The sequence below is a fragment of the Bubalus bubalis genome, chromosome 16 (genome assembly GCF_019923935.1).
Source record: "Bubalus bubalis isolate 160015118507 breed Murrah chromosome 16, NDDB_SH_1, whole genome shotgun sequence".
NCBI classification, from domain to species: domain Eukaryota; kingdom Metazoa; phylum Chordata; class Mammalia; order Artiodactyla; family Bovidae; genus Bubalus; species Bubalus bubalis.
In genome coordinates this window covers 56145208-56158336 of record NC_059172.1, presented here as the reverse complement: position 1 = coordinate 56158336, position 13129 = coordinate 56145208, and the positions used below count along the sequence as shown (strand labels likewise).

The 13129-nt window shown below is 59.7% G+C and overlaps 1 protein-coding gene across 18 annotated transcripts in view; it reads left to right on the top strand.

The window, feature by feature from the left end:
* The window catches only part of PHLDB1 (pleckstrin homology like domain family B member 1), a 49640-nt gene that overhangs the window by 8969 nt on the left and 27542 nt on the right, over positions 1–13129 (top strand). For 16 of the 18 annotated variants that reach the window (XM_044929660.2, XM_044929659.2, XM_044929655.2 and 13 more), the window contains 3 exons: positions 6926–7051; positions 8696–10041; positions 12561–12842. In XM_044929660.2, coding sequence (XP_044785595.2) covers positions 6926–7051; positions 8696–10041; positions 12561–12842 — 1754 coding nt within the window. Of the gene's footprint in view, positions 1–4094; positions 4238–6925; positions 7052–8695; positions 10042–12560; positions 12843–13129 lie in introns of those variants that run through there. The other 2 variants (XM_044929665.2, XM_044929664.2) reach the window with 2 other exon arrangements.

The following is a 13129-nucleotide window of genomic DNA, read 5'->3' as shown; positions in this document are numbered from 1 at the left end:
TTCACGGCTGACCCAGAAGACCTGCCCTTGGGTGTGTGATATGAGGGGACAGCTGACTCCATCATCAGCAGCAAACAGGCCCTCATCTCTTCCAGAGGGCCTGTTATCTCTCCCTCTTATCTGACTCCAGCTAAGGAGGGACCCCCCCACCCCAGTAAATTGGGGCTTTGGCCGTGCTGCCATCTGGCTGCAGACTGTCCTCTTCCATTTCAAAGACAGCATCTTCCCCAATATTTGGGTACATGAGAGTGAGACAGCAGAGCAGCAAGGAGAGGCAGGGGCAGAGTTCAGAGAAGGCTGGAGAAAGAGCCCACCCCCAAATCCCTCATGTTCCTGAGCAAGAACGCTCTGCCCCTGTGTGTTGTGAGCAGGGTGGAGACCATGCTCTGCAGGTCTCTCCCGCCCGGTCTTTCCAGGGCAGCATTTAGCTCCATGGGAAGAGGGAGGGCCTGGGCTGAGATGGAATTCTCAGGCATTTCCTGTGGCCCAAGTGACCCTCAACTCTTCCCCAGCCAGAAGCCCACCCTGCCAAGTATGTACCCTCCCACTCTCTTCTGACCCTAAACCCCCTTCCCCTTCCCTGCCTCCCACCCCATAGCCGCCTTGTCTAGGCTAGCCTGTCTCGGAAGCTTGGCAGCCTGGGGAGGGGTAGGCAGAGGCACAAAGGAACGGGTGTTCTTCTCCCCAGCACTACCCCTCCTCTGGGCTCCAGGAGCTGAGGGTTTCCTTGTCTCATCTCTGGGGCAAGGCACCAAGCCCAGCCCTGCCTGGCCCCACTCCGGACATTCTTGGGAGTGCGTTTCCCTGGAAACTGGGTGGCTCAGGGGTGCAAGTGCTATCTCTGTAACTGTGTAACTGGAGTGTGTTTATGTATCTCCGGATGTGTTTGTGACTCTGGACTTGTGTATCTCTGTGTTTGTGTCCTTCCCTGTGTTTATGGATCAGAGTGTTCAAGTGGGGGGCAGGGTGAACTCAGGGCTGGTGGTACCAGACCGTCCACGGGTGTGCTCCGTGAAGATAGGAGAACCCACTGACCACTGGACTATCTGTGGGCATATGTGCAAGAGAACCATTTTCCCTGCCTTGTTCCCTGATCCAGCCTTGGTGGGGGAGGGGACCTCTCCTTGAAAAACCAGAGGACTACCCTAGAAATAACAAGGAGCCCTCTCTGGCTGGGCCGGTCCTTGGCTGCATCATTCTGGGCACTGTGCCCAGCCATAGGCAACTTGGAGAGGCACACGTCATAACGAGCAGGGTGGCAGTGACAGGCTCTTCGAGCAGGAATATGTCTGGGCCAGGGGACGGGTGGGGGGCAAGCAGGCAGAAAACAGATGCCAACCCCAACTTGAGTGAAAGCTATAGCCACGGGGCCCTGACGGGAGGGAACCAGGAAGATCCTGCTTCCAGCCTTGTCCCCAGGTACCTTGGGACATCCCAGGCAGCCCTCTCTCTACAGAGCAAGAGGCGGATGGAGCTGGGAAGATGACCAAGGAAATGAGGAGGAATCTCAATCTGGGTCAAGGCTGCCCCACCCTGAGACCACAGTGCCAGACCACATGAAAGATCCGGGAGGGGACCCAGTAGGGAAGGACCCAGAAAGCCACGCAGCGCGGGGCCCAGGCTGTCTAGACAGAAGGTCCCCTACCCTCTGGGAGCCATTTGCTGCCAGCCCCTGCCTCTGAGCCTCCTCCGAGTCTCCTTTGCTCCCCGGGCCCCTGGCTGGTGGGTAGGGGCTTCTGGGAGCCAGGATTCCTGAGTAATACAGCTGCCTCCCTCTGGGATCCAGGACAATGAACCGCTTCCTCTTCCACCCAGCTGTCAGTTAGTCCTTCTGTGAAATGGGAGGGAAGTCTCCCACAGACTGTCCTCTGCGATGAGACTTATAAAGATCTCGACTAATAAAGCTCAAAGGAGGGAGAGAAAAAGCAAAAGCTCCTAGCTCCCCACTTCTGTGTGCCTGCCTCCTGCCCTGTTTCTCCCTGGCAGTGTCCTCTGTGTCTGTCTGGGTCTGTCCAGCTGGTCGTCACAGTTTCCAGACCGATGAATCACATTTCCTGAGGAGGTTTTTTTTTAAGCCTCCCCCTATTTTGCATTTGACCCTATATGGTTTTCCTTTTTCCTTCAGAAGGGGAATGAACTGCCTGTGCACATGTGAGTGTATGCATGCATGTGCGTGCATGCGTGTGTGAGTGTGTGTGTGTGTAGTATGGCAGTGTGGGTAGGTGTTCAGCGAGGGTGGAAAAATTGATTGTTTCTCTAAGGAGGTTGACTTTTTTTTTAGGTTATGGAAGGAAATGGCTTTTTAAAAATATTTCTTTATTGGGACTTCCCTCGTGGTCTGGTAGCTAAAACTCTGTGCTCCCAATGCAGGGGTCTGCTTCCCCTGGTGCAGTCAAATAAATAAATAAAAATATTTTCAAAATATTTATTTACGTGGCTACTCCAGGACTTAGTTGCTGCATGTGGAATATAGTTCCCTGACCAGGGATTGAACCCAGGCCCCCTGCATTGGGAACGTGGTGTCTTAGCCACTGGACCACCAGGGAAGTCCCAGGAAGTGGACTTTTGATTTCAGAGTCTCTCCAAGACTGAGTGAAAGGCTATCTGTGCCTGAGTGAGTGTGGAACCAAGAGAAGGACTGGTGCCTGCGGGGTTGTGTGCTGGAGAATAAATGTGTATGAGACACATTAACTGGGGTGTCTGTGTGATTCAGAGTATGCACAGTTGAGTGGTGTCTGGCTGAGCAGGTGTTGGTGTGTATTTGAGAGAAAACGTGTGGGGCTGTGTGAGCTCTGAGCGTACAGAGGACGTCTGAGAGAACACAGCGTGTCCCTTAAGGGTCTGGTGTCCAGAGGCCAGGTCCTGGAATGCGAGGAATTTTCTGGGACTGAGGCTGGTTTGTGGTTACTTGCCCGGCCCAGAACCTCAGCATGGTCCCAGGGGCTCCAGAGGTGGGTGGCACTCTTTTCAGATGGTAAGGTACCTCCTTGAGGTGGGCGAGCTCTTTGCTGGAGCTCTTTGCACACTTGGTTGTGGTTGGGAAGGGGTGAGTTGGCTTCCGGAACCCAAGGAAATGGGCTGGCTTGGAAGAGGCAGTTCCTGGGTCCAGTTTGGGTCATGGGGTGAGGTGGACTGCTGAGAGTGTGGGGAGTGGGGGTGGGGGACGGGGTGGGGCAGAGGATGAGGTGTATAGGGTGGAGACAGGAGCTAGACTCAAGATTGTTCCCAGAGCACTGCCTCGGCCTGAACTCCCACTTGCCACAGTGGCAGACTGAGGGCCAGAGCTGGACCCAGTGACCTGGCTGGATTCCTGGGGCTTTCACTCTTCTCTAATATATTGTTCTTCAGTCACTCAGTCGTGTCTGACTGCGACCCCTCGGTCTGCAGCACGCCAGAATTCCCTGTCCTTCACTATCTCCCGGAGTCTGCTCAAACTCATGTCCATCCAGTCGATGATGCCATCCAACCATCTCATCCTCTGTCGCCTCCTTCTCCTCCTGCCCTCAATCTTTCCCAGCATCGGGGTCTTTTCCAGGGAGTCAGCTCTTCACGTCAGGTGGCCAGAGTACTGGAGCTTCAGCATCAGTCCTGCCAATGAATATCCAGGGTTGGTTTCCTTTAGGATTGACTGGCTTGAGGCTTCTCTCTAATACGTAGAGCCATGGAATGTCAGAGCTTAACCTCTGCTGTCACCAAGGCCAGCCTGCCCACGCTGACCTGGGGGCCGGCCTGGCCCCTTCCCGGCGTCTGGTGACTTCTCACCGCAGAGGGCCCTCAGTGAGACCCCCGCTTCTCCTCACTTCTGCCTCCTGGCTCCTCACCCTCTGGCCTCTGTGTCCCTCCCCTTTCCTTCTCTCTGTCCTCTCTCGTAAACGCTTCCTCCCCGCCGCACTTCTGCCCCCGCCCCGGGCTGCGGGACCCCGGCGGGCTCCGTGGGCGCGTGCCCCGCCGCGCCCCGCCCCGCTCCCTCCATCCCGCTCCCCTCCGCTCCTCCATCACTTCCTCTTCCCCTCCTCCTCTCCTTTGTCCCTCCCTCCTGGCTCCCTTCCCCCGCCGCCGGTGGCCGGCCCGCCCCTCCCCGGGCATTGGTGGCTGCTCGCCGCCTCGCTGCCTCGCCGCTCCGAGCCGGGAGCCGGCGGCGGGAGGTCGGCCCGCCCCCTCAAAGGCCCGGGGCGGGCCGGGGACCTGCAGGGCCGGGGTTAGCGGGGGCGAGCCGTGAGGAGGTCCGAATTCGGTGGTGAGTCCTCAGCCCCCCGGCCGCCGCAGCCCCGGCAGCCCGACGCGGAGCAGCTCTGGCTGGGAGGGGCGTGGAGGGGGTGGGGAGGCATGCCAGGAAGGGGATCGGGTCCCCAGCCCCACTTTGGGAGCCTGAGGCTGCGAGACTCGGGTGTGTGTGTGAGAGAGAGAGCCCTGAACATATCCAAGTGGGGCGTCTGGGTTCGGGGCCACTCCTCAGCGGGGCAGGCTTCATCTTTCCTAACCCGCGCTCGGTGGTCCCCTCCGTGGGACCTGCCTCTCCATGGGGTAGAGGGTTCCCGGTTAGGACTAGGGGAGCCTGTCTTACGGCGAAGAGGGGTCTCTGATGGAAGGGGCCAAGGCCCTTTCTCTGGTCTTCCCCACACCCAGCCTCCTTTCGGCCAGTTCATTCTGTTTGTGTGGCCAGCAGGGCAGTTGACTGTCGCTCTGAGTGTGTGAGCCTGTCTGCTGTCTCTGGGTGCGTCTGTGTGTTTCTGAGTGTGTAGGTGTGTTTGTGTGCAGTGTGCATCTCTCAGAGAAAGGACCCACCCTCTCCTTGGCCCCGTTTCTTCCCCTCCAGATGTGCAGCTCCTCTACCCACCTGCACGCAGCTGGGCCCTGAGCCCCTTTGGGGAGGGGGGACAGGAACACAACTTTCCCTGGATGAGGAGGGGTTCTGGGGTTTCCTGCGTGGGCTGACCTTTGGCGGTGTGGGGCAGGAGTGAGCAGAGAGGAGGTTTCTTCCCAGAAACAGGCTGACCAGGCCCCCCGGGGGCACGGGACAAGAGTAGGGGCAATGCCTGGGGCCCCTGAATGCAAATAGAAAGTTAATTTGGGCAGGAGCTGGGCTACAATCAGTCCTGCTGCCCTCCTGCCTGCTCTATTAATACAGATCCAGCTCTGCTGCCTGGCATCACCTATTTATAGCTGGGGAGGCAGCATGGCCACACCCCTCTTATAGAGGAGGGTGAGGGGCAGAGGAGGGTACAGGGGACTCACAGCTAGAGGAGCCAGAGCTGAGGGTCCCTACCTGCCTACACACTCCTTGGGTGGGCCTGGCACTGATGGGCCGGAATCCACCCAGACTCCCCAGTCCTTCCCAGTCTGGACTGTGTGGTCAGGCTCCTGAGCTGCCCCCTTCTGCCCCCCCACCCCCCAGTCAACCTAGGGTTGAGTGGGTCTGTCTAGACCCTGTGAACTCATCATTAATTAGCTTGTTAAATGGCTGGAAGGAGGGGGATGGGAATGGTAGGGTTCTGTCTGAAACAGCTGTGGTTGTAATTAGGTGGACAGTGTGGCTGGCTAATATTTATTCTGGTTATAATTACTCTGTGATCAGCTCCTCTGATTGGTGGCTTGGCAGGGAAGGCTCCCTCCTTTCCTAACCACCCATCAGCCTTTAGAATTGTTTGTGCCCGCCCGCCTGGGAGGGCCTGTGGGTATACCAGCGAAGTGGGCAGTTTTGTCTACTCTGTTATCTGCTGTGGGCTTCTCAGCCTGCTAGCCCCCCATCCATGGCAATACCTAGGATCCCTCTGACAGGCTGTTGAGCTTCTAAGTGGGGGGGCCCGCCAAGGTACCCCACATGGCCCAGGATGCCCCATGCCCCTGTGGCCTGCCTGAGTTGAACTGTCTCAACGTCCAGGAATGTAGAATTCCCTGCCAGTCTTAGCTCAGACTGGCATGAAGCTTGGGGTGCCAAGTGGCAGCAGATTGGGTAGACAGGAGCCTGGGGCCAGGGGCCAAGGATGTGGACAGATTGGAAGGGTGGGTGGTAGAGAGCACCAGGTCTCTGGCTTCTCCCAACAGAGCATCTTAGGCAGAAGCGCTCCAGCCTCTGGTGTGGCGGGAAGAGGAATTCTGCCAGACAGGCTTAGGTGCTGTGGGCACACCTGTCACCGTGCACACTCCCAGTGCCCCTGGCTACGTTTTCTGACTCCCCTATGCCCTCCCCCTTCCATGCACTCGCACTTCCTGGGCAGGACTGGGCTTGTGTCTACTGCCTGGGAATGTGCTTGGCTGAGGCTGGGCCCATTGGCCTAGGCTTGGCTACACTGCAGGAGAGTCCACAGAGCGGGACAATGTCAGGCCACAGAATGCTTCGACAGAGGGAAAGAGGGTGGCAGTCACTCGCGATGGTCAGAAAGGGTGGCCGGGGCATCTGACGGATCCATGGTGTGTTTCCCCATGTCCTGTCTCAGAGCTTGTTTGTGATCCTGGAAGTTGCCGCCTCTCGAACTGACCCTTTCACCCAAGTGGCAGATAGATGGATCATGAGTCCAGGTTGGGTGGGGGCATGTGGGGGTCTGTGTTCTCTGGAGAACCTTCTCCATTGACAGAGCACTGGCATACACTGTCTCTTAACTCTGCAAGTCAGTGGTATTGTCCTCATTTTTCTGCTGAGAGAATTAGACTCAGGGAGGTGAAGTGACTTTCCCCGAAGATCTCACAGGTGGTAATGAAGAAAGTTTAGGACTAGGACTTAGAAGCCAGTGCTCTTTCCATTTGGCTGTGTGCTGTGGAGCCGGGCTGGGGCCTCAGGCACGGGCTGAGTCAGGGGTGGACCATGTGGCTGCTGGGAGTGCAGGTGGGGATGGCTCTTCAGAGCCTGGGGTGAGCCTGCCTGAGCTGCAGGCTGAAGGCTACCTCAGCCCTGCCCCACCCCCCTGAGCGTGTGCTTTCTCTGCAGGCTGCATGTTGTGTCTGGGTCAGTCCACCTTCCTCCGCTTTAACCACCCAGCTGAAGCCAAGTGGATGAAGAGCATGATCCCGGCAGGGGGCCGGGCCCCTGGCCCCCCGTATGGTCCTGGCCCAGGTAGGTACCCACTTGGGGCAGGTGGCTGGTTTGGTGGCACCCCGTGGACAGTCCTCCCCCTTGCCCACTCCAGCCACACTTGTAGTGTCAGGGCGGGACGATACCCATGATCTGGGCTTGCTGCCACCTGCCATGGGCCGCTGGGGGAGAGTGCCAGGCAGTCTGGCCACGGGGAGAGATCCAAGAAGTGCTGCTTGGCTGGAACTGGGGAGAATCATGTGCCTGAGGGATGGGGGGGTGCTCTGCCAGCCTGTGTCCAACTGCCCTGGACAGTGTCACCTCAGTGTCTGGGACCCTGACCCTCTTATGTTACCACCAGGGATCCTCACCCTTGAGGGCTGCCTGAGGGGGCAGAAGGAAGCATCAGACTGAGATGTTGTGAGCTCTGGGGGGGGTTCCCACCTGCTTGTGATCTTGTCTTTGGGCTCTGCCCCACCCCCAGGCCATGCCATGCCATGCCAACTGATGACTCAGTGGAGCAGCTGCACTTTATGTGTGAATTATTGATCCCTAGAGGAGAGTCGGTGATTGTCCCAGGGAACCAGCACAGCACCCCCGTCAGCCCAGCTGCCTTGGGGGTGGGGTGCAGACCAGGAGGCTGCCCATAGGCCTGCCACCCCAGACTTTGCACAGGCATTCAGATGGCTGTGGGGTGACAGGGGTCATCGTGGTACTGGGACAGGTGGACACGTGTGTCAGGGACATCTAGTGGGCTGGCATCAGTGGTTTCAATGGATTGCCTGGGGATATCAGGAAAGATGGGTGGTCACTGGGATCACCAGTATCCATGGCAACTCCTCTGCCTTGGTCCCACACAGCCCCCATAATTTTGGACCAGACTCAGGCTTGCAGAGGCTTTCCCTTCTCCTCTGTGTCCCGTATACTAGGCCCTTGGGGGCTCAGAAGCCTGGGTTCCCAGTCCACTCCCTGGGTAGCTCTACCCTACCTTAGATTGTCATGCCACTCCCTCAGCTGTTTGGGGCAGTGGTTCCAGAGACTCCTGGTTGGTTGGCGAGGGCTGGGGCAGGGCAAAAGCAGGCTCCTGCTGGTGTGGCTTAATGGTCTAATTGGAGGCCCTGAGCTGCATCTAGTTGCTGGCCAGCCTGGCTTCCAGGAACTGGCCTTCAGGGCCAGGCCCCTCCCTTGCCTCTGATTGGATAGAGTGCTGCCGCACACACCGTCACCCAGCCCTGGAGGCTATGTATGTGTGTGTGTGTGTTTTCCTGGGTCTCGGCTGCATGTTGACCCCCTGGAACTTCTGGCTCGCTCCCTAGCACACCCCGCTGCTCTTTGTAGAATGCGTGCCTGCCCTTTCTGATGGAGAGGTCAAGGAGGTTGGGGAAACCAAGACAGGGAGGAACCTAAAAGTGCCCGGCACTGTTGTGTCCTAAGTCATAAAATGTTAGAGCCAGAAGAGCCCTCTTCCTTTAGAGGAGGCAGAACCAAGCCCAGGCGATTTGGGGAAGGTGGTGCAGCAGCAGTCAGTGGCAGAGCTGGCCCCAGGACCTCCGGGCTGCTTTTCTAAGGCCTTGGCAGCCCCGCCCTGCTCGAAGGAGGCGGAAGCGCTGGCTCTTGTGTATATGCAGCTCCCTAAGGCCCAGGAGGTGAAGATGGGGCCTGAGGCTGTTTGCATTCCCTTCACAGAATCAGAAAGCCTGGTGAACGGGAACCACACCCTACAGCATGCAAGCCGGGGACCCTCTGCCTGTGGCAGCCACAGTTCCCTGGTGAGCTCTATTGAGAAGGACCTGCAGGAAATCATGGACTCATTGGTGCTAGAGGAGCCTGGAGCTGCTGGCAAGAAGCCTGCCGCAACGTCCCCACTCTCACCAATGGCCAATGGCGGGCGCTACCTGCTGTCCCCCCCAACCAGCCCGGGTGCCATGTCTGTGGGCTCCAGCTATGAGAACACTTCTCCAGCTTTCTCTCCACTCTCCTCGCCAGCCAGTAGTGGGAGCTGTGCCAGCCACTCACCCAGTGGGCAGGAACCAGCACCTTCCCTGCCCCCCCTGGTGCCTGCCCGGTCCTCCAGCTACCACCTAGGCCTGCAGCCCCCACAGTCCCGACCGAGCGGCGCTCGCCCCGCTGAGAGCCCTCGGCTGGGCAGGAAGGGGGGTCACGAGAGGCCTCCCAGCCCTGGTCTCCGAGGTCTGCTGACAGACAGCCCTGCAGCCACCGTCCTGGCCGAGGCCCGCAGAGCCACCGAGAGCCCCCGGCCGGGTGGGCAGCTGCCTGTGGTGGCGATCAGTCTGAGTGAATACCCGGCTTCCGGTGCCCGGGGCCCGCCCACCAGCATTCCTGGCAGCCCCAAGTTTCAGCCGCCAGTCCCTGCTCCCCGAAACAAGATTGGCACGCTCCAGGACCGCCCCCCTAGCCCTTTCCGGGAGCCACCAGGCGCTGAGCGGGTGCTGACCACCAGCCCCTCACGCCAGCTGGTAGGCCGAACGTTTTCGGATGGCTCAGCCACACGTACCCTGCAGCCTCCAGAGAGCCCCCGCCTAGGCCGGCGGGGCCTGGACAGCATGAGAGAACTGCCTCCCTTGAGCCCATCTCTGTCCCGCAGGGCGCTCTCCCCCGTGTCCACCCGGACTGCCCCAGATCCCAAACTAACCAGGGAAGTGGCAGAAAGCCCCCGCCCCCGGCGCTGGGCAGCCCACGGGGCTTCACCGGAGGACTTCTCCCTGACGCTGGGGGCCCGGAGCCGTAGGACACGGAGCCCCTCGCCCACACTCGGGGAGTCCCTAGGACCCCGCAAGGGCAGCTTCAGCGGCAGGCTGAGCCCGGCTTACAGCCTGGGCTCCTTGACTGGGGCTTCACCCCGCCAGAGCCCCCGCGCCCAGAGGAAGCTCTCCAGTGGGGACCTGCGGGTGCCTGTCACCCGGGAGCGGAAAAACAGCATCACGGAGATCAGTGACAATGAGGATGACCTCCTGGAGTACCACCGGCGGCAGCGCCAAGAGCGGCTTCGGGAGCAGGAGATGGAGAGGCTGGTGAGTGCATGCCAAGGAGGCTGCGGGCATCACGACAGGGGTTCTGCCAGGGTGTGGGCGGGCCAGCTGGCAAAGAGGGAGGGGCGCGTGGACAGAGTCTGGGCTTCCCGGGCTTCTCCACTTCCAGGATACACTGCAGTGACCTGGATGCCAAAGCTTTGGTCCCCTGAAGAACTTCCTTTGAGGTCTCTAAGGCCTTACTTCAAACGCATGCTAACTTTGCATTTGTTCTGTAACACAGTGTTTGTTTTCACGTATAAGTTAACATTTCACATGATTTACTAGAATACAGGGAGGCTCTAGGAAAACACACCATGTTTAGGATGAAGCTTCGTACCTCTCAGTTTGAGAACGCAGGGCTTAATGATTAGAAGGTTGAAGCCCAGAGAGGGGAGTGGATTTGTTCAAGGTCACACAGCACGTCCTGGCAGAACTGGACTTGGAACCCATACCTCCTGTCTTTCTCTCCTGTCTTCTCCAGGCTTTTCTTTAAAAAAGCCTCTGGTCCCTCTTTCTTGCTTCCCTTTGTCGTGGTGGTTGTTTAGCCGCTTAGTCGTGACCGACTCTTTATGACCCCATGGACTGTAGCCCGCCAGACTACCTGTCCGTGGAATTTTCCAGGCAAAAATACCGGAGTGGGCTGCCATTTGTTTCTCTTTGGCCTCTCTCAATGGGTGGGAGCTGCTCACCTTGGCCTACGCAGGATCATCTGAGATGGGGGGAGAAGCAGAAAACACGGTAGGCAGCCCTGGCTGATCCGTGGCCAGTCTGTGTGACAGTAATTGTGTGTGTGTGTGTGTGCACACGCACGCACACACACGCATGGGTGTATTTGGGGGCCGGGTGTGGCTCTGGGCAGCTGTCCTGGAGATGGCATCTGAGCTGGGTGGGGGCTGGGATTCCCCAGATAGCGCAGGGAGCGTGGGGGCTCTGGCTGGCGTCTGTACCCTGGAGCACATGCACAGGGAAATAGCTTCTGCCCTCTCTCCCTTGTGAGCAGGAGAGCAGGGTCCCTGGGGGCTCTGGGACCCAAGGATTGGTTTAAGGAGAGTCAGAACAGAGGAGGTTTGTCTGGAGCCCTTTTGGAAGAAAGGCTGGGACAGCTTTGGGTGAGGTGAGGGTGTGGGACAGTGTGTGTGTTGGGGCGGGGGGGGTCGGGGAAGGATGAGGCAGGGTCCCCCAGTCTCTTCCACGGCTGTATCTTCTGTGTTTTTGCCTTGGCCTAGACAAGAATGCTTGACCCACTCTGGGGTCTCATCCTGGAGGGGGGACAATGAGCCTGGCGCAGGCTGAGTGGTGGGCCCAGTCTGCCTCAGCTCCACTCAGCCTTCCCGCCACCGCCCCACCCCACCCCCAGGTGCCTCACCAGCCCTGACCTGCCCCACCTGCCACTTTAAATCTCAGAGGCTGCCTGCCCTGCTCCTCCCACCTCAACCGGGCTGCTTATCTGTGTCCTGGGGCAGGGGCGGGGGCACTGGCCCAGCCTCCTGGGTGCTGAGACTCTGTTCCTGGTTTTCGTGCCATGGAACTGGGCAAGCAGCAGGAGGGAAGCTGGGTAAGGGTCTGGGGGAGGTCCTGACCAAACCATGGTGAGAGACACCAGAGGTGGTGGGAAGCCAGGGAGTCAAGGGAGCTTGGGGGAGGCTCCAAGTCTGGGGTGTAATGAGTGGGAGACGGGGCATGCCTGTACTGTCCCGTCTTCACCTCCAAGGCCCCTGGGAGGTGTCTGGGTGGGCCTTGTACAGGGACGGGGCAGATGGAGTGGCTGGGCCAGGGACCCGGGCAGCAGCCCCCCATGCTGGCAGGGGGCTGAGAGCTGCCAGGAGGTGGCAGGGAGCTGAGACAGGAGTAGGGCCGCGGCAGGGTGCGTGCCCTGAGCACCTTGCCGTGTGAACCCGCGTCACGGGGGCCCCCGCGTCTGTGTTCCAGCCGCGTCTGTGTTCCAGCCGCGTCTGTGTGGGCGCCCACCTGTCTGTGTGCTAGACTGCTTATCCATGTGGGTGTGTGCCAGTGTGCGTCCGTGCGTGTCAGGGCGGGTGTGTGTGTGCCGCCTGGTATTGCAGGCCGGGGCTCGTGCTGCGTCCTTGTGTGTGTCAGTGCTCTATGTTGGGGTGTCTCTGTGGGTCCCGGTGTCTTTGGATCAACGTGTATCCGTGTCAGCATGAACACCTGAAGTGTTTATCTGTATTCTCACCGTGGTCTTAAGTGAGAATGTGCTCACCAGTGTGCGCTCCTGAGTGTGTCCCTGTGTGTCCACCAGGAAACCCACCTTGGGGCAGAATGAGAAGGGAGACAGGAAGGCAGGAGGCGCTGGTCACCTGGGCAGGGGGCACACCTGGTTCTCCCCGCCTGCCTCGGGGGCACCCGCCCTCCTTCCATCAGCCTCCCCAGACCTTGGGACCAGGGCTCTCCTGACTTGATTCTGCGTCTGAGCTCCTGACAAGATGCCGAGCCTGGTTCTGGGCAGCCTCCTGACCCCAGGACCATCCGCTCATGCCCTGCTCTGTCCGCCCTCCCAGGAACGCCAGCGCCTAGAGACCATCCTGAACCTGTGCGCCGAGTACAGCCGGGCTGACGGGGGACCTGAGGCCGGGGAGCTGCCTAGCATAGGGGAGGCGGCCGCAGCCCTGGCCCTGGCCGGTCGGAGGCCCTCACGAGGCCTTGCGGCGGGCACTGGGGCCCCGGGGCGCGGCAGCGAGGAGCCTGGAGGCGCCGCCCAGCGCCTGTGGGAGAGTGTGGAGCGCTCAGACGAGGAGAATCTCAAGGAAGAGTGCAGCAGCACTGAGAGCACCCAGCAGGAGGTGGGACCCAGCGGGGGCTGGAGCGCGGGGTCCATGGCTGGGGGCTGGGGTCCGAGGAGGCAGCACGCAGTGGGTACCAAGACCCTGCGAGCAGGCAGTAGCGGAAGTCAGGGACACCCAGGGCTGAGAGGTGTAGAAATGAGGAGGCAAGGAAGAGGGGCAGGTGCTGATGAGTCTCCCAAGCCATAAACATGCTTTATGACCTGCCTTTCCTCGGGGCCCCACCCAGGCCTGGCTCTCAGCGTTGAGTCCTTATTCCCTGCAGCCGAGCCATGTTGCTCTTCTTG